The sequence below is a fragment of the Geotrypetes seraphini genome, chromosome 4 (genome assembly GCF_902459505.1).
Source record: "Geotrypetes seraphini chromosome 4, aGeoSer1.1, whole genome shotgun sequence".
Lineage (NCBI taxonomy): Eukaryota > Metazoa > Chordata > Amphibia > Gymnophiona > Dermophiidae > Geotrypetes > Geotrypetes seraphini.
Window position 1 is genome coordinate 210596327 of NC_047087.1, and position 19630 is coordinate 210615956.

At 40.4% G+C, this 19630-nt stretch overlaps 1 protein-coding gene across 3 annotated transcripts in view; it reads left to right on the plus strand.

The window, feature by feature from the left end:
* Positions 1–19630, plus strand: part of LOC117360152 (hornerin-like) — a 155327-nt gene that overhangs the window by 87693 nt on the left and 48004 nt on the right. For 2 of the 3 annotated variants that reach the window (XM_033943886.1, XM_033943887.1), the window contains exon 7: positions 10788–10898. In XM_033943886.1, coding sequence (XP_033799777.1) covers positions 10788–10898 — 111 coding nt within the window. Of the gene's footprint in view, positions 1–10787; positions 10899–11796; positions 11872–12697; positions 12812–15152; positions 15234–19630 lie in introns of all 3 variants that reach the window. The other variant, XM_033943888.1, reaches the window with a different exon arrangement.

Consider the following 19630-nt stretch of genomic DNA (forward strand, 5'->3'; position numbering starts at 1 on the left):
TTTTTTTCCCTGCTACAAAGCAGTCTTGAAAGGGTTGTAAGACAGTGTTAAACAGGACCACAGGGAACACTAGTAAAATGTAGTCTATATAGATGTAGAATTTGAAACTGAATGATTGAATTAGTGTTGCAGTGGAGAAATGGAACCCTGTGGGAAACCACAGTTAAGACAATACGATAGTGAGATTGAGTTTCCAAGTTTATTAATATCTTGATATACCATCTATCACAAAAGAATATCTAGACAGTTTATAATTTATAAAATAAATTTAAAAGCAAATATTTAAAAAAGGGGGAAAAGAAAACCCCATCACCTAAGTTTGAGTAGACTACAAAAATATGATTAAATAAGAAAGAAGAAAAACTGGTTTAGTAAAAAAAGGGGGGGGGGGAATGTTTTACAAAGCAAAACAAAGAAAAATCAAATGGGTCTGCAGTTTAAGGCGAACTCCAAAAACAAGGAAAAGACTGCAGAATGGAATGTACAAAGTACAGAAATCTTTTATTTAAAAAAACATACAAAGCTGTAATCCTAAAAATGGCTCTCATATACATGGAATATGGACCAAACACGATCTGTGTTTTGGAGAAACACTCCTTCCTCAGGGGTCCGGGATGTTCAATCACATGTACAGAGTAATGCGGAAAACAACATTGTAAATGAGATCATCAAAATTTTTGAATCAGAGGCTCGAAATTCTCCTGAGCTAAAGCATGGAGTGAATTCAATTCTTTGAATATGCAAGTTGTGTGCAATGCTCAGGTGGAGATAGTGGATGATAGCTAGATCACAGGTGGAGATAGCTAGATCACAGTTCTTCAACCGCCGGTCTGTGGACTGGTGCCGGTCCGCAGAAAATTTCTGCCGGTCCGTGCAGGGCTGGCGAGATCAAGTCGGCAGTTAAATTTCCTGACAACTGCGGTTCCTCCCGACTGTGGTTCCTGCTGACTAATGTTCCTCCCAGCCTTAGGCGATCAAAATATGCTGCCGACGTCCAGGCCTTCCCTCTGTGAGTCTCGCCTGTTCGGAAACAGAAAGTTGAAACAAAATTGGCGGGACTCAGAGAGTGAAGGTCCTGACGGCGGCAGCCTGTCTTGATCGCCGCCCCTGCCGAGTTACTGAAGAGGGCCGCGGGGAAGTTACGATTAGAATGGAGAGAGCTGCAGATTCAGGTGCAGGTGGAGGGAGATGGTCAGAATGTGCGAGCAAGATCCTTGGGAGCCTTCACAGTGGCTGTCTCCCCTTCCACCAGCTCTCCTACTTGCCAGGGCAGTGATTTACCAGCAACTTCCTGCAGGCAAGTTCGGAGAGCTGCTGGAAGGGGAGGAAGCCACTGTAGGAGGCTGGGAAGCTGCTGGATAAATGGAGAGCTGTTACTGGACTTGGAGAGAGTTAGAAGGAGAGATGCTGCTGGGAGGGGAGTAGGGAAAGGGATGGGAAGAGAGCTAATGTTGGATAGAGGGAGAAGGGAAGGGAGAAGGAAAAAAAGGAAGGAGGGAAGGGAGAAAGAAAAAAAGGAAGGAAACAGCTGGCAGGGAGATTACAGGAGGGGAAGGGGGTCAGGGTGGAATGGAGAGATCAGATGAGGGAAAGGGGAGGGAGAGGAATGAGAAAGTAGAGAGACATTGATGCTGGAAAGGGGGTCAGCAGAGAAATGAGAAAGGGATAAAGATGCTAGATATGGTGTAGGAGAGATAAAAATGAAGAAGGCAGTGAAGCTGGAATGAATGATGTAAAAAGAAGAGAGGAGGAACAGGCTGGATGGACGGGGAAGAGGGGCATAGAAAGAAGTCAGATACATATGGAAGGTGGAGAGGGCAGACATTGGATGGAACGGGCAGATACTGGAAGGAAAAGAGTGAAAAGAAGATGAAAGCAGAAACCAGAGACAACAAAAGGTAGAAAAAAATAATTTTATTTCTATTTTGTCATTAGAATATATCAGATTTGAAATATATATCCTGCAAGAGACATAACTGGGGACTGCAGTATACTGTTAGCATGATATTTCTATGTAGCTTGGCTTGTTCAGTTTTCTTGATAGTAGAGGGGATATATGTGAAGGGGAGGGGAGATATGGGTTTTGTTGGTCCGTGCTCTGTATATTTGTATTTATAAAATCACAATTGTTCCGAATATTGTTTCTTTTTATACTTTAATAAAATACGTTCAATATAAATCATAATTGTGGCTTGTACAGATGGGATCAGATGGTTTGCGGGGTTTTTAAATTTTAGTCCTAGTAGTTTGCCAGTCCACAAAATAATTCTTTTATTTCTGCCGGTCCACGGGTGTAAAAAGGTTGAAGAACACTGTGCTAGATAACCAGGCTCAACCCATGATGCGTACATCTTCCAGCATTCTGGAATTTACAGCAGAGTGACTCAAGGGGAGTTCAATGGCAGTTGGCTGCTAAATAAGCATCACAGGGACACAGCAACACTATACCCTCTAGCCTCCCTACCATCCCCCGAACACTCCCTCCCTCAAACTCCCACCAAGCTCCCACTTTAGCAGGTGAACTACACCTCACTACCACTCCCCATCACTCCCTCTCTCTCTCCCATAGGTGACAGAGGGTATCCACAGTAAGTGTGGCTAGTGTCTATTGTGCTATTGTGCACCCTCAAAATGGTGAAGAGGAGAAATATAATAGGCAACACAGAAGTACCAGAGCCATCATCGAGCACACCTTTAGCTAGCTCAAGAACCACTTCAGATTTCATGACCTGAGAAGGTTGCTCAGATATTCATGGCCTGCAGTATTTTCCATAACCTTGCCCTCCAAAAAAGGCAGCCAGTTCCTGTGGGAAGTGGAGGAGGGGCGGCTACTTCACGGGGTGGGGGGTGTCCAGCAGGAGGGACAGAGCATCCCTCCTGCCAGCGATGTTTGCGGGGGTGGGGAGGTTCCAGCAAGAGGGATTGGGCATCCCTCCTACCAGTGATGTGAGTGGGATAGTGGTGTTCTGCAGATGGGACTGGACATCCCTCCTGCCGGTAATCTTCATGTGGGGATAGGTTGCTGTGGCCATGGCTGCTAAACGTATTTCGGCAAGGAGATCCCTCACCGCGACAAGCTCAGCGGCCACATCTGCTTGAAATGTAGGCCAGTTAAGAGGTGATGGGCTCAGGAGTAATGTAAGAAAATATTTCTTTAAAGAAAGGGTGGTAGATGCGTAGAATAGTCTCCTGTGGAAATTAAGACTGTATCTGAATTCAAGATAGCATGGGACAGGCATGTGGAATCTTTAAGGGAGAGGAGAAGATAGCGGATGTTGTGGATGGGCAGTCAGGATGAGCCATTAACCTTTATCTGCCGTTATGTTTCTATGTTCTATGATCTCATTAAAACCCTGTAGGATTTGCCAAGAGGGCCTGGGGAACCTATGGGAGCGGAGGAACTTGAAAACAGAGTCATCAGTGGTGCTTAGATTTGGGTGCAATTAAATCTGGAAAAAGGAGACTATTGGGGTGGGGTTCTGACAAAATGGAAGCTTTGAAGGAGGGGGCGGGGTGTAAGAGTTATGTTTTGGGTGGGATTTGGGTGGGCTGTGGGCCGGGATAGACTTCAACATTTAGCAGATGGAACAGACGTTCTGAGCTAGACCTGTTTTAAAAGCGTCTGAGTGCTAAAAATGTACCCAAATTGACTAGATGACTACTGGAGCAATTAAACAATCACCCCCAAACACTTTCCCAGTGGTTACTAACCCATTCCCAGCTCCCCAAAACAAAAATAAAACAGTACATACATGTCTGTAGAAAAGCAGCATCTGGTATAGGAAAGTCTAGTAGAGCATCACACATGTGTCTTAAGTAGCCTGGTGGATGGGCTAATGAGTTATAGAGAGGAGGACCTAGGCTCATAAGAAAATCTAAACACTACATTTATGGTGAAAAGCATGAGACCACAGAAACATCAAGATGAAAAAGTCCAAATCTAGACCATTATAATGGAGTGGCCACAAAGACAAGGCAACAGAGCAGTGGAGTACCTTAGAGGGCACTGCTGTGAAAATATAAATGGTGCCAGATGTACCTCATTATAATTTATGGTGATTGCTCCAATACTCCCCCAAAGCCTATTAGACCCACCGGTCTACTACTCCAATAGCCCTTTAGGCTGCAGGTGGCACTTATATAGCAGTATAGTAAGATTTTGGTGGACTGGGCCTGGGTCCTCCTCTTTATGGTTCAATGGCCCATCCATCAGGCTGTTTAAGTCATCTGTGTGATGCTCTGCTAACTTTCCCCATATTATTCTTATATTGGGAAGGGGGAGGGGACAGTCCATCAAAACCCACTAAAATCCTACTATACTGCCATGTAAGTTCCACGTGAAGTCATAAGGGCTATTGGTTTGGAATACAGGTGGGTATAGTATGTTTTGAGGAAATTTTGGAGGGATCACCATAAATTATAAGGGGGTAATGGTGAGATGTGCATGTCGTACTCTATATGTGAACTTCACAGCAGTGCTCTCCAAAGTGTCCCATTGCTCTGTTAGTAAGTTTGAGTAGCCAGTCCTTTACAAGGTTGGCCCATCCTACATCCAAAATGTAGACTCTTTAGACGTTTCCAACTTGGGCATTTTTGTAAATCAAAAATCAGGTATAATTTTGGATGTTTTGAAGGACTGGACGATACAACAGCCTAGATAATAATAATATAATAATAATAATTTTATTTATATGCCACCATACCGGGGAGGTTCTAAGCGGCTCACAGCACATAAAACAATACATACAATTCCTTATAGAGTATCCTGTTAAATACAACAAGGAGATAATACAAAACATTTCAATAATGTGTCAGAGTAAAAAGCAGACCATGTAGATAAAAATGCAAAGATGTACAAGTAGACAATTTTTGAAAAAAAAAAAAAAATTGGTGTCCAGCAGTCACCATTCAAAAATGGCTGCTTGGATTTTTCTAATTTTGGAAGTTTTGTAGGAAATGTTCAAAGTCAACTTAGACATCCTTTCAAAAATGGCCCTCATAGGCACCTTTATGTCTCCAAAAAGGAGAAATCCTGCAGAAATCATTAGTAAAATGAACTCACATATGCAAACACCATCTCGAGAGTAGGTATAATTATACATTCCTAAAATATATGTGATAGACGTAGTTCCTAAAATATGAGTATAAATTGGAATTCCAATCACACTCCACTGAAACTTGGCTCTAGAATATGGCTATACCAAACTCACACACAAGTACATACCTTCTTGTCATGTGTGGGCTCAGGAGTAATCTAAGGAAATACTTTTTTTTTTTTTTTTTTTACAGAAATGGTGGTAGATACATGGAATAGTCTCCCAGTAGATGTGTTGGAGACAGGAGACAAAGACTGTTTCTGAATTCAAGAAAGCATGGGACAGGCACGTGGGATTTCTTGGGGAGGAGGAGATAGTGGATGTTGCAGATGGGCTGACTGGATGGCCATTTGGCCTTTATCTTCATTATGTTTCTATGCAAGCATACTTGTACAGACTCAAAAAACCCAATAAGAAAGAAAGTCTCAATGATGAAAAAATTCTTCCTATACTGTAGAGTATACTGGGAGATCACAGAACATGTAACATCCAACAAATTAATTTCAATATTAATATAAATTTGTGATAAGTCCTCAGTTTATGCAACTCAATTGTCAGGGCAAGCCTATAATGTCGAGTTGAGAGCCGTATGAACCCAAACTGGTAATTAAAGCATGGAAAAATTGGTTATAACTTTGAATATTTGGCGGTATGGACATTCCGACAGTCTAGATATCCAAGAAGACATGTTTTGGATGATTGGGTGATTTTTATAAGAATGTAAGTGGCCTTGAACTATAACTGAAGAGCATAAACTAAATCCAAATAATAATAATTATACATGTATATTGTCATATATATACCTATAGTCTGGCTGCCCTGGGCAGGCCCATTCTTACTATCAGAAGCTAAGCAGGGTTGTACCTGGATGGGAGACCACCTGGGAATACCAGGTGCTGTAGACTGAGGGGGTTAAGTTAATATGTGATTGTACTGTAGTTGAAAGTGTTTCCATTGTGAATGTTTTATGTTGTTAACCGCTTAGTTATAGGCGGTCTAGAAATTTTAGAAATAAATAAATAGTGGAGCCATACATTGCACAGGAGAAAGCAATGCAAACCACTCCTGTACTCTGCCATGAAACATCACAGGGTGGATTCCTCAGTGTGCATGTTATCAGGGGTCAGTGGCCAACTCAGCAGCATAATCTATCCTTCCATATTGTCATATATACATGAAAATATCTTTATAAAATTACCCTGCTTGGTTTGGTAAAGTGGCCTCTAATATTTAAAATGATTCAATCTCCAAAAATGGCAAGGTATAATTTATATATTAACACATATATCACATCATAGCAAATTATGATAATAAAAAAGTATGATAAATGATATCTACCTAACCTGTGAGACAGAAAATTATTAAATAATTATCATAATTATATAGGCTAAGTTAACCTAATTGATTTTAAGGACTCCACCAATGCACATGTAATGCTATTTTGGCACAGGGAGGAACACTACTTGTGTATATAAATGGCAAATTCATACAGACCAGACCACTCACACAGCCACTCTTCTTCTCCCACACTGCTGTAGACAGATAGAGAGAACGATGTCTGCCAAGGGTGGTGGTCGTAGTAGCAGCCAGTGGAATCAGCAGACAACATACCAACAGGATCAAGGCAACAACTCATGCCAAAACACAAGTCAAGGCTATGATCGTAAGTTATATTTCATTATGATGCAGTGATTGTTAATTTTCTTCTTTTTTTTTGCCATTGCAAGTGTATTACAATTCCCTTAATCTAGTAGAAAAATATTTCACTTATAAAGAAATTGTTACTGATTTAGGGTTGAGCCTATAAATCCAGTGAAAGGGTGGCATACATCTATGTAGAAAATGTGGACTGAGTTGGCAAGGCCAGGTTCAGCCTCTATGGATAGCATTTTTAGGGGAGGGAGAATTCATCAAATCGCATTAGAGTTTTAAGTACTCCAAATGTGCCTTAAGGGAATTAATATGCATTAAACAGTAAAGGCCACAGGTATAAAATGGACTTTAGAATTTGATGTGCAATAATTTCTTCCCCCCCCCTTTTACAAAACTGTAGTGTGGTTTTTAGCACTGGCCACAGAGGTAACAACTCCAATGCTCATAGAATTCTTTGAGTGTTGGAGTTATTAACGCCGAGGCCGGTGCTAAAAACCATGCAACAGTTTTTTAAAAGAGGGATAAAGGTGTATTAAGTCCTAACACTGCTTGATCAATTTCCCCATGCCCTGTGGGAAACAAACCAAACCATCACTGAGAGTGAGGCCCTGATTCTGAAAAGTGCCGTCCCGAAGAATTAATATCCATATTTTCAGTACCTTCCCCTACCCTACCCCACATCCCATCCCATGCCTTCTGAGTTTTTTCATTACACTTTTGGGATGGGATGGGGGGAAGTCTCTGAGAATTTAATTTATTCTGCTACTCTGTTCTGTATTATCAGAAACATCAACAATTGGTAAAGGCAGTCTTTCGACTTAGGATTTTAATTCCAAATATTTTTTGTGTAGACACTGTACAAAACATACTCTGTGATCTTTTTCATTCAACCTATAATTACTCTGGAATTTGTGGATGGAAAATGTGGTAAAAGCAGTTAGCTTAGAAAGGTTTATCAAAGATTTGGATAATTTCCTAAAACAAAAGTTTATAAGCAGGAACAATGGTCCAGTACTTAGCAACTAAACTTTAATGCCAAGAAATGTAAAGTAATGCATCTTGGAAGCAGAAATCCATGCAGAACATATACCTTGAATGGTGAAAACTTAACAAGAACTACTGCAGAAATGGACTTGGGAGTACTCATCCGAGAAGACATGAAAGCTGCAAATCAGATGGAGAAAGCTTCAGCAAAGGCTAGACAAATGCTGGGTTGCATCAGAAAAAGCTTTATCAGCCTAAAGCCTGAAGTCATACTGCTGTTGTACAGATCCATGGTGAGACCTCACCTGAGGTACTGTGTCCTGTTCTGGAGGCCGCATTATCAAAAGGATGTGAAGAGGATGGAGTCGATTCAGAGAATGGCCACTAAGATGGTCTCAGGACTTAAGGATCTCCCAAATGAAGAACGTCTGACTAGACTTCGCTTATATTCTCTCGAAGAGCGCAGAGAAAGAGGGGACATGATAGAAGCATTCAAATACACCTCGGGCCACATTGAAGTGGAGGAAGAAATCTTTTTTCTTAAGGGCCCCACAGTGACAAGAGGGCATCCGCTAAAACTTAAAGGGGGAAGATTTCATGGAGACACCAGGAAATACTACTTCACCAAAAGGGTGATCGATCGATGGAATGATCTACCACGCCAGGTGGTCGAGGCCAGTAGTGTGCTCGACTTCAAGAGACGATGGGACAAACAAGTGGGATCGCTACAGAGTTATGCTTGTAAGATAGATTCTCATGGGAGTGGGGACTCTTGAGTGGGCAGACTTGTTGGGCCGCCGGCCCTTTTCTACCGTCATACTCTATGTTTCTATATTATTGAGATGGCTTGGGGAAATCCACTGCCTATTCATAGGATAAGCAGCATAAAATCAGTTTTACTCCTTGGAATCTTGCCAGGTACTTGTGACCTGTGTTTTGGGGAAATTTTGGAGGGATCACCATAAATTATAAGGGGGTAATGGTGAGTTGTGCATGTAGTACTCTATATGTGAACTTCACAGCAGTGCCCTCCAAAGTGTCCCACTGCTCTGTTGGTATGTTTGAGTAGCCAGTCCTTTACAAGGTTGGCCCCTCCTAGATCCAAGTTTCCAACTTGGGTATTTTTGTAAATCAAAAATGAGGTATAATTTTGGTTGTTTTGAAGGACTGGATGTTACAACAGCCTAGATCAGGGACCTCAAAGTCCCTCTTTGAGGGCCGCAATCCAATCGGGTTTTCAGGATTTCCCCAATGAATATGCATGAGATCTATGTGCATGCACTGCTTTCAATGCATATTCATTGGGGAAATCCTGAAAACCCGATTGGATTGCGGCCCTCAAGAAGGGACTTTGAGGTCCCTGGCCTAGATGTCCAAGTAGATGATTTTTTGAAAAAAAAAAAATTGGGATGTCCAGCAGTCATCGTTCAAAAATGGCTGCTTGGATGTTTCAGATTTTGGAAGTTTTGTGGGAAATGTTCAAAGTCAAACTTAGACATCCTGGAAACAGGATACTGGGCTTGATGGACCTTCTATATGTCCCAGTATGGTAACTGTTATGTTCTTATGTTTCCTTCATGAACTCTGAAAACATTTTAATGCAAGGAAGAATAATTCTACTATTGACTACTCAGTAGTGTGAGAGCACACTATTATTTGGAAGCTCAATTTTTAATCCTAGCTTCAGCTCCGCAAGACAGGCTAAAACTAGAATGCTACAGATGTAGTGTTTAGCGTTGCTAAAAGAAAGGGACACCAACCTGTCTCTCAAACCCTGAAACCTACTGTCCAGATTCAGGGAACATACACATCAGACTTTAGAGAAATGTTCCTTATGACCAAGGGCTCCTTTTACGAAGCTGCGTTAGCGGCTTTATCACACACACATTTTTAGTGCGCACTAACCCCCGCGCTAGCTGAATAACTAACGCCTGCTCAAGAGGAGGTGATAGTGTCTAGCACACCGGCAAATTAGCACACGTTATTATGTGCATTAAACCGCTAACGCGGCTTCGTAAAAGGAGCCCTAAGTATTAAAGTAATAATAAGATTGTTAAATTTGTTTAAATAAGAAATGCAATGGGGAGGGGAGTGGAAAATTCCAGGAAGTTGTGAATGCTCATGACGTTTTCAAGCATTTATTTACACTCTTCTATTCTTCATCATTAGAAACATCTTCAATTGGCCAGAGCAGTGACTATGGAAACCAGTTGAGCCAAAGCTCACAGAGCTCTCAGGTTTTAATTAACTCCTCTCAACAAATAAATCAAGGACATGGCCGTAAGTTTTAATTCATTACTATAAATTTTCCATTGAAATGTATCAGAAGTATTGTGTGATATTTAGACATTTGTATTTATAAACCAGTTCTTTTTCTTTTCTTTGGAGAAGATTTCATTTATATTTACGAAAATAATATATCCCACTTGATCAGCAATTCTAGGAGGAATACAGTAAAACATTTCAAAATAGGAAGCATCAAATAGTTAAAAAAGACAAAAATCAAACATAAATACTGCTGTCATCAGAATATATAAAACAGCTCTGTCAGTTATATTCAATGAACATCAAATCCTAAATATGAGAAGGAGCCAGTGTAGCTTTAGAACCAATGGTATAATTTATTTCACTTCAAATGAAAACTTGATTGTCATGGCCTTATGTTGGCCCCATAACCCAGTAGTGCAGTAGCACACTGCTACATGGGAGGCTATAGCTTCTAATCCTAGTTCAGCTCTTCTAGATGGGATGCTCACATTTCCTGAAAGGAAGGGAGATCCGTCTGTCACCCAAACACTGGGACTCACTGTCCATTTTCAGGGTACATGTACATCAGACTGCAAAGAGAATTATGATGTATGGTATTTAGCTAGGCATCACAGTTATGACTGGTTTGTTAAACTGGATTAAGTTAATAATGTTAGGTGTATGTTGGAGGGTGGGGGAGGGAGGGTAAATCCCAGGAAATTCTGAATGCTTCTGACACTTTAAAGCAGAACATATGAAATCTTTACAAGATCATACTTCTAATTGTCTTCTATTCTGCATCTTTAGAAATATCTTCAACTGGCCAGAACAGTGGCAGTGGAAACCAGTGGGGCCAGAGCTCCCAGAGCTCTCAGGTTGCAATTGATTCCTCTCAACAGAACTATCAAACCTCTAGTCGTAAGTTTTAATTCATTACATAACTTTTCCATAGAAACAAATATTGTATGATTTATAGAGATGTTTGCATTCATGGAATTACTCATTTCTTCTCTTTAGAGATGATTGCATTCATGAATAGTGAAAATGTTATAATGCAAGGAATTGATAGCATAATTTATTTTCACTTAAGATGAAGGATTGATAGTTTATTTCTAGAGATATGTCATGACCTACATTAGTACCCGCAGAGCAGCATAATCAAAAAATATGTCTAAGTACATTTTGGGCCTAGATTGCTAGTTGCCCAAAGTCGGAAACGTCCAAAGTCCATTCTTCTAAAATATGTCCAAAAATTTTTTTTCACGAAAATCATCTACTTCTAGGTCCAGCCGTTTGATTGTCCAGACCACCAAGTCATCTATCTTTATACCAAAAAATCATCCAAGTCCAAAACGCCTAGAATAAGACCTTTTGGATGTGGGTGGGGTCAGCAAAGTGATGGACTGGCCACCCAAACATGGCAACAGAGTAGTGGGGCACCTTACAGCGAACTGCTGTGAACTTCACAAAAAGGGTGCCATATAAACATCTCATCACAACTCCCTTGCAGGTCATTCTGAGCCCCTAAAACCTACTATACCTACCTGTCTACCACCCCAGTAGCCCTTATGGCTGCAGGTGCCACCTATATGGCAGTACAGTAGGGTTTGGGGTTTTGGTAGATTCACTTTTTTAGGTTTTTTTTAGGATTTGTGGCTTCTGACGAAGCATTGCAGTTATGATGGCTTTATTAAACTGGATCAAAATTAAAATGGAAGCAGGGATTTGGCAAATGAATGTTCATGACATTTTTAAGAAGAAAATGTCAAACCTTTACAGAATTATACTTTAATTCTCTTCTATTTTACATCATTAGAAATAACATCAACTGGCCAGGGCACAGGCTGTGGAAACCAAGGAAGTTATAGTTCGCAGGTTCAAGTCTCTGATGGTAAGTTTTAATTCATTATAATATTTTCTTTAAAAAGTGTATGAGGAATTGACACTATGGGCTCCTTTTACAAAGGTGCACTAGCGGTTTTAGCGGTGCGCATGCTACAATGCCGCGCGCACTAGATGCTAATGCCTCCATAGAGTTGGTATTTTCCGTGTAGTGTAGGGTTAACGTGCGCGGCATTGCAGTGCGCACTAAAAATGCTAGTGCACCTTCGTAAAAGAAGCCCTATGATTTCAATGAAGATGAAAAGGTTTGAATTTATTTTTAGGGATACATGTCATGATCGGGGATTACCCTAGAGACCCAGTGGCATGGTGGTACAGTACTATAGTGGAGACTGTATTTCAGTTCTTAAACCATGTTTCAGATCCCCTAGATTAGAATATACATTCTTCTAAAATGACATGGAAAATATCAACAACATCATTTTAAAATCAAAAGGACTGGGAAACATGACATTTTTGATCCGTATTACTAAAGCATGTTAAACTCTTAGGGCCCCTTTTACAAAACTGTGGAAGTGATTCCCAAGCAGCAAATGCAACGTGGCCCATTAAATTCTTATGGGCTGCATCACATTTGCCACACTGGGTTTCACTTTTTTCATTCAGTATTTTTCTAGGAGAAAGAAAAAAGTGTATTGCTCTCGATGCAGACTGCCCCAACTTTGTTGGTTGGACTGAGAACTTTTCGTACTAATTGCTAATTGAATGCAGACATGGTTTAGTAGAATGGCAGCCCTATGCATTTTCAGTGTTATTAATAGTGTGAACTCTTCCAAAAGGATTAAATCTAATTCTGTTCTATTCTGCATTATTAGAAACCTTCACTGCTGGCAAGGGAGGTGCTTCTGGAAACCAATGGAATCAGAGCTCACAGAGTTCTCAGATTGTAGTTGACCAATCATTGGAACAGATAGGTCAAGTCTCTGGTCGTAAGTTTTAATTCATTACAATAACATTTGTTAGAATATTTTGCTAAAACTAACTGCTTTATGGGGTCCTTTTACTAAGGCGTGCTAGCTGTTTTAGTGAACGCTAAACGCTAACACATCCATAAAATATAATGGACACATTAGCATTTAGCATGCGCTAAAACGGCTAGTGCGCCTTAGTAAAAGGACCCCTAAATCTTAAAAATATCTGGCTTTCAGAACAATTTAAATTTCAGGGGGGTGTAGGACCCTATATTTTTCCATTATTTAATTTCCCATATTATTTATGTTAAATTTGATTTACCATTTTCTCTTATACAAAATTACTGACGCTCATAAAGTTCCTGTGAGTGTCTGGAGCAATGCAGTGCATTCAGCGCGCTGACCAGCGTTAAAAAAAACGCTTTTGTGATTTTGTAAAAAGGGGGTTAGATTTTTTATTTCATTTTGTTTTGTTTAGGTATTGTTTTTTGTTTTCAGTTTAGAGACAATGTCTGGAAGAGTGTGCACTCTTTCACAAAGATCATAAAATAATACACACTCTTTGTGAAAAATATGCACTCTTGAATAAGAGTGCACATTGAATCTGACCCTGGAAAAAAATCTGATTTTTACCTCTCATTTCAGGGCTAATATTACATTGAAACAACATGGGGAATGCTGTTGGCATTCCCGCATTTTTATAAAATATTTTAATTGAAAAATGTTGATTATTTTATTAACACTGTGAATGTGTTCATTTACTTCTAACCACAGTATCCCCCTATTTTATTTGCAGTAATATCTTCACATATTATAACCATAGAGTCATCAACATAAGAAATGAGAAAATTCCATTCTAAAAAGCCCTTTCACTAAGGTCCCCTTTCACAAAGCAGTGGTAGCAATACTACTGTAGTAAATGTATTGAAGTGTATCCTCCTGCATGATTTTCTCTTAGGCAAAGCCCTTTAGGAATAAGGAACTTATAGTCCCTTATTCCTCGGAAAAGCAGGTATTTGGGGCCTGGGTGGAAACAGGATACTGAGCTTCACAAGCCTTCAGTCTGTTCCAGTATTCTTATGTTCTAATATTCTTATGTTGTAAATTTGCTGATCAATATTCAAAACACACATTCTCCAGAATATAACTGCTAAGTTACTTCAAAAGATACATCAAAAAGCAGTAAAGGTCAATGGGTTCTCAGAGGGACCCAACTTGCATACATATGCACTTGAAAGAAAAAAATGAAAGATAATTTATTATCTTTCTTTTTTTCTCTCAAGTGCATGTGTATGAAGGTTGTGTCCCTTTGAGAACCCATTGACTTTTACTGCTTTTTGGTGTCTTTTTTGATCAATATTCAAAACAATTTACTGGCAAAAAAACAGCTGCTTACTGGTCAAGCCACTTGTTCCAGGCTATCCGTGGCTTTTCAGTGGCAAATAAAATAATCTCCTCTGAAAATTATCAGTTGATGCCTAAGTAAAACCGTCTCTTTTGAGAGCATGCTGAGGGCAGTCCATTATTGACCCTTCTAGCCATTTTCTATTACATTTTGTTCTCACAGAAGGCTAATATTAGCGTTAGCCCATGGCCATTTCAAGAAATTAATACTTAGGGGCAAATTCCATAAGAGGTCCATGAAGTTAGGCACCTAAAGTTAAACACCTAACTTAATTAGTAAATTGGTTTCAATTATGAGCTCTAACAAGCTCATAATTGAAAAACATAAAAAATAATTGTGTGATAGACACCACCTAGTGCATGATGCCTAGCGGCGCCTAACTGTAAAGTAGGCATGTTTAGAGGTGGAGACTGACCTAGGCAAAGTTAGGACAGCGCCTATAATGTAGGCCTTTAAAACCCTGGCATACATTACAGGTGCCTAAGTTTTAAGTTTGGTGGCACTAACTGGGATTCTGTATTGAGTGCCTAAAAGTGATTGAAATGTGCCATATTTTAGGTGCCTATCATTTTAGGCACCATCTTTATAGGCGCTTATCTTTTTAGGTGCCTATTACGGAATCCGGTCCCTAGGGCTGGATTCTATAGCATACAAGAAAAAGAAATAAAACAAAAATGTACTAAAACATGGTAAAATGTACAGAAGTATCAGACAGAATCAGCATCAACACCAGGCATGGCAACATGCAATGCTCTGAGCTTACAACAGAAATACAGTCAGCAGGGCTTTTGTATAACTTTATCTGGCAAGCTGTTCTACTGAATACTATCAGTTATGGAAGGAAGTTAAAATAGGGCAACATCTCCTGGTAATGAGAATCAATTGCTATGTTACATTGAAGCTGAGAAGATGAAAATATCCCAAAAGCACTCTTCTTACTCTCTTGCACGTTAGAATCAAGCTCGTTTTCCCAAGGTGGCTATGATGGAGGACAGTGTGGTCAGACATCACAGTACTCACAGAGTGAAGCCCAAGGTAATGATTTGAAGGTTTAGTTCATAATACTAGAATTGTTTTAAAAACAGGATAAAGCTGCAAAAGTTCTATAGATTGATTTAAAACTGAAATATCCTCAATGTTTTTAATATGAAGATGACATTTTTCATGATTTATACAGCACTTTTAGTAAATTGGCCTTGTACCAGCAAAAATCCACATTGTGTTTTTCTTTATAAGAACCTGCCAAATTTGAAGATAATTTTATAATTGTGAAGCCATAATTAGAAACCTATTCTATAAAGACATCTACGTTCCTTGCACATATGTCCTTAGATGAGGCCTTATGCCAGCCATTAGACTGGTGCAATTATTTGCACCTAAACCTGAAGATATATATGTAAGTGGGATCCTCAGTCATGGTTTGTCAGTATCTACCAAAGCATTCCCCATCTGTTAAATATGCAATAGGGATTCCTTTTACTAATTTGCATTAGAAATTGGTCAAAGAGTACCAAGGATGCTATTTGGTTAGCACATGGCAATGTAGCTGAGCTAACCAATAATTTAGTTATTGTGATTTATTAACTGCCTTTCTGAAGACATTTATTGAATTAGCACATCACACACCAAATCTCTCCAGACTCACCACATAAGCTAAAATATAAATGTTATTTTTTAGTACATGAGTAGCACATGCACAAGCAAATATTGCCAGGGGATGTCTGAGCATGTTCCACGTAGCCCTTTTATTGCTACTGTAAGTATGTTAATGCTTACTCTAGCCAAGTAAAAGGTTCCTTAGTATCACAAAAGTTCAGAAGATATAATTTAGGTCCCTTTTCAAATAATAAGCAAAGAGATTCTTTAAAGTCAAACATTTTTGCACTCCCTTTAATAACACAGCATGACTATAGTTTTCTCTATATAAATTAAACTACTGTATACATTAGTCCTCCTCTTTCCACCAGCAATTATCTACACAAAATGGAGGAATCTAACCTCCTCTTTTACTAAGGTGCGCTAGCGTTTTTAGTGCACGTACCGGATTAGCGCCTGCTATAGTGCGCGCTAGCCGAAAAACTACCACCTGCTCAAAAGGAGGCGGTAGCAGCTAGCACATGTGGCATTTTAGCGTGCGCTATTCTATGCGTTAAGGCCCTAACCAGTGTTCCCTCTAAGGTGAGCGCATGAGCGATTGCTCACTATTTTCAGTGGCGTCGCTCATGCGCTTTCTCCTGTCGCTCACTCGAGGGCGAGGTGAGAGGAAGCGGCGGCGGCCTGTATTTTAAAGTTGAAATATGCAGCGGCGGCTCCTCTCAAGATCCCCAACTGCATTGGACTTCCGACGCAGGTGGGGATTCGTGAGAGGAGCCGCTGCCATGTCTTCAGTGTCATACCGGGGGGGGGGGGGGCAGTCCGCCCTAAGGCTGCAGTCGGAGAGGAAGTTCGGGCCAGCCAATCGCTGCCTGGCTGGGCGGAACTTCCTCTCCGATGGCAGAATTGACGTCGGGGGAAGCAAAGAGAGCTTGGGGCAGCCGCAGCAGTGGCTTTGGGGCCTGTTTCCCCCGATGGTTGCAGCGGTGACTTTGGGGCCTGTTTCCCCTGATGATTGCGGTGGTGGCTTTGGGGCCTGGTGGCAGCAGTAGCTTTGTGGAGGGTAGGGAGAAAGAAAGGGGGCAGGCAGGGAGACAGAAGGGAAACAGAAAAAAAGAAAGGGGGCATCAAGAGAGAGAAAAAAAAGAAAGGGCAGGGAGAGAGGAAGAAAAAGTTGGGGGAGGGAATGAGGTCTGGAGGAGAGGAAGCATACAGGCTGAAAGAAGGGAAGAAAGATTGGATGCACAGTCAGAACATGAATGTGCAACCAGAGACTCAAGAAATCACCAGATAAGGTAGGAAAAATGATTTTATTTTAAATTTAGTTATCAAAATGTGTCTGAATTTATATCTGCTGTCTATATTTTGCACTATGGCCCCCTTTTACTAAACCGCAATAGTGTTTTTTAGCGCAGGGAGCCTACGAGCGTCGAGAGCAGCGCTAAAAACTGCTATTGCGGTTTAATAAAAAGGGAGGGGGGTATATTTGTCTATTTTTGTATGGTTGTTACTGAGATGACAATGCATAGAGTCATCTGCCTTGACCTCTTTGAAAAAAATCCAGAATAGGAATGATAATTAACATTTTCTCAGCGTATAGTGTGCTTTGTGTTTTTTAATTTTATTGTTGGTAGATCATTTTGACTTGGTCATTCTAAAGTAGCTCGCAAGCCAAAACGTTTGGGCACCCCTGAGCTAGAGCGTTGAAGCTGTGTATTTCTATTTTATCCCCCCTTTTACAAAACTGTGAAGCGTTTTTTAGCGCCAGCCGTGGTGGTAGCAGCTCTGATACTCAGAATTCTATGAGCGTCAGGGCTGTTACCACTGTGGCTAAAATCCACACTACAGTTTTGTAAAAGGGAGAGGGGTTAGTTTGTGATGACATATTCCATACTAAGCGAAGGTGTTTTCTGTGTTCTGTGTGTTCGAAAGACATGGTTTTCTGTTAGGATTGAAGGTGTAGGATTGATCTGTACTAGTCTGGCTTGTTTAGTTTTACAATGGGTGTATTGATGTTGTACTACTCACTGCAGTATGTAAGATGCTTCCTTTTCCTAGGTACTCATGTGTGATGTGTGGCTTGTTACTAAAAATCATGTTTTTTGTACAGATGGGGGGGGGTGCCAAAAAATGATGGACCCTGGGTGTTACATATGCTAGGTACGCCACTGTATGTAAAGATACCAGAAAGCTGGCGAAGCAAAAACTTTAAGTAAATTGTTATTCTTCTAAGTTTTGAGTATTTAACCCTCCCACAATCTCACGGGCACTCATTTCAAGTTTATTGAGATTTTGATTTAAACGCAATATCAAATATTTTCAATGCGTATAACAAAAATAAATTTGGGGAAATAAATAAAACCATTTGAACAATAAACATACAAACATATCCATAGATCAGTGATTCCCAACCCTGTCCTGGAGGAACACCAGGCCAATCGGGTTTTCAGGCTAGCCCTAATGAATATGCATGAGAGAGATTTGCATATGATGGAAGTGATAGGCATGCAAATTTGCTTCATGCATATTCATTAGGGCTAGCCTGAAAACCCGATTGGCCTGGTGTTCCTCCAGGACAGGGTTGGGAATCACTTCCATAGATGATTAAAAATACATAAGGAGTACAAGGATAAACTACATTTGTTTAAAAATGCGTCCTCCGCACCTGCTCATAAATTTGTGGAGTATGTAACTTGTCGCTCATGCATATTTTTTTTTGCACACACCTCATCAATCCTTAGAGGGAAGGGCATAGAAAAAGTGGATAGGGACAGATTTTTCAAACTAAGGGGAACCACAAGTACAAGGGGGCACTCAGAGAAATTGAAAGGGGAAAGTTTGAGAACAAACTCCAGGAAGTTCTTTTTCACCCAGAGGGTGGTGGATACATGGAACGCGCTACCAGAGGATGTGATAAACAGGAGCACGCTACAGGGCTTCAAAGAGGGTCTGGACAGGTACCTGGAGGACAAAGGGATTGAGGGGTACAGATAGGAGTAGAGGTAAGGTTATAGGGACAGGATTAGAGGTAAATTATAAAATTAGTCAGAGACCACTGTTCAGGCAGTGGGCCTGATGGGCCGCCGCGGGAGCGGACCGCTGGGCGAGATGGACCTCTTGTCTGCCTCAGCGGTGGCAACTTCTTATGTTCTTATTGGCCCTAACGCACCTTCATAAAAGGAGCCCTATGCTTTTTAGCACATGCTAAATATTAGCACACGCTAAACATGCGCTAAATGCTAACACGTGCATGTTATCCTATGGATGTGTTAGAGGTTAGTGCATGCACTGATTTAGCACACACTACATGTGTGCTAAAACACTTAGCGTACCTTAGTAAAAAAGGGCATAAGTTGGCCAGACTGGATGGGTTATTTTATTCTTAATGAGCTGTATTTCTGTGTGTCACAATATTAATAATAATCTTTATCTGATGGAACAATGGCTGCTTTTCTGTGCATTATCTCATATAAAGCTTTTACATGTTTTCCAGATTTAGATTTAGTTTCCAGAAATATAGAATATAAAATAAATATTTCATTAACACTATAAGACAGCAAATAAAAAGAGTTACAAGTCAACCTAGAATGTAGAATATGCAAACTGAGTATTGTAAAGCTCAAAAAACTCCACTTAAACATAAGCTGGATGCTATATCAATTATTTCCCTTATCCTCAATATCAGTGAGTAAGTTCAACTGAGTATTGTACACAGTTCAGAGGCAATCTTCATCTCTTTCTGTAGGAAATTGCATGAGGGATCTCTTAGGGAGAAGAGGAGATAGTAGATGTGGATAGGCAGACTGGATGGGTCATTTGGCCTTTATCTGCCATCATGC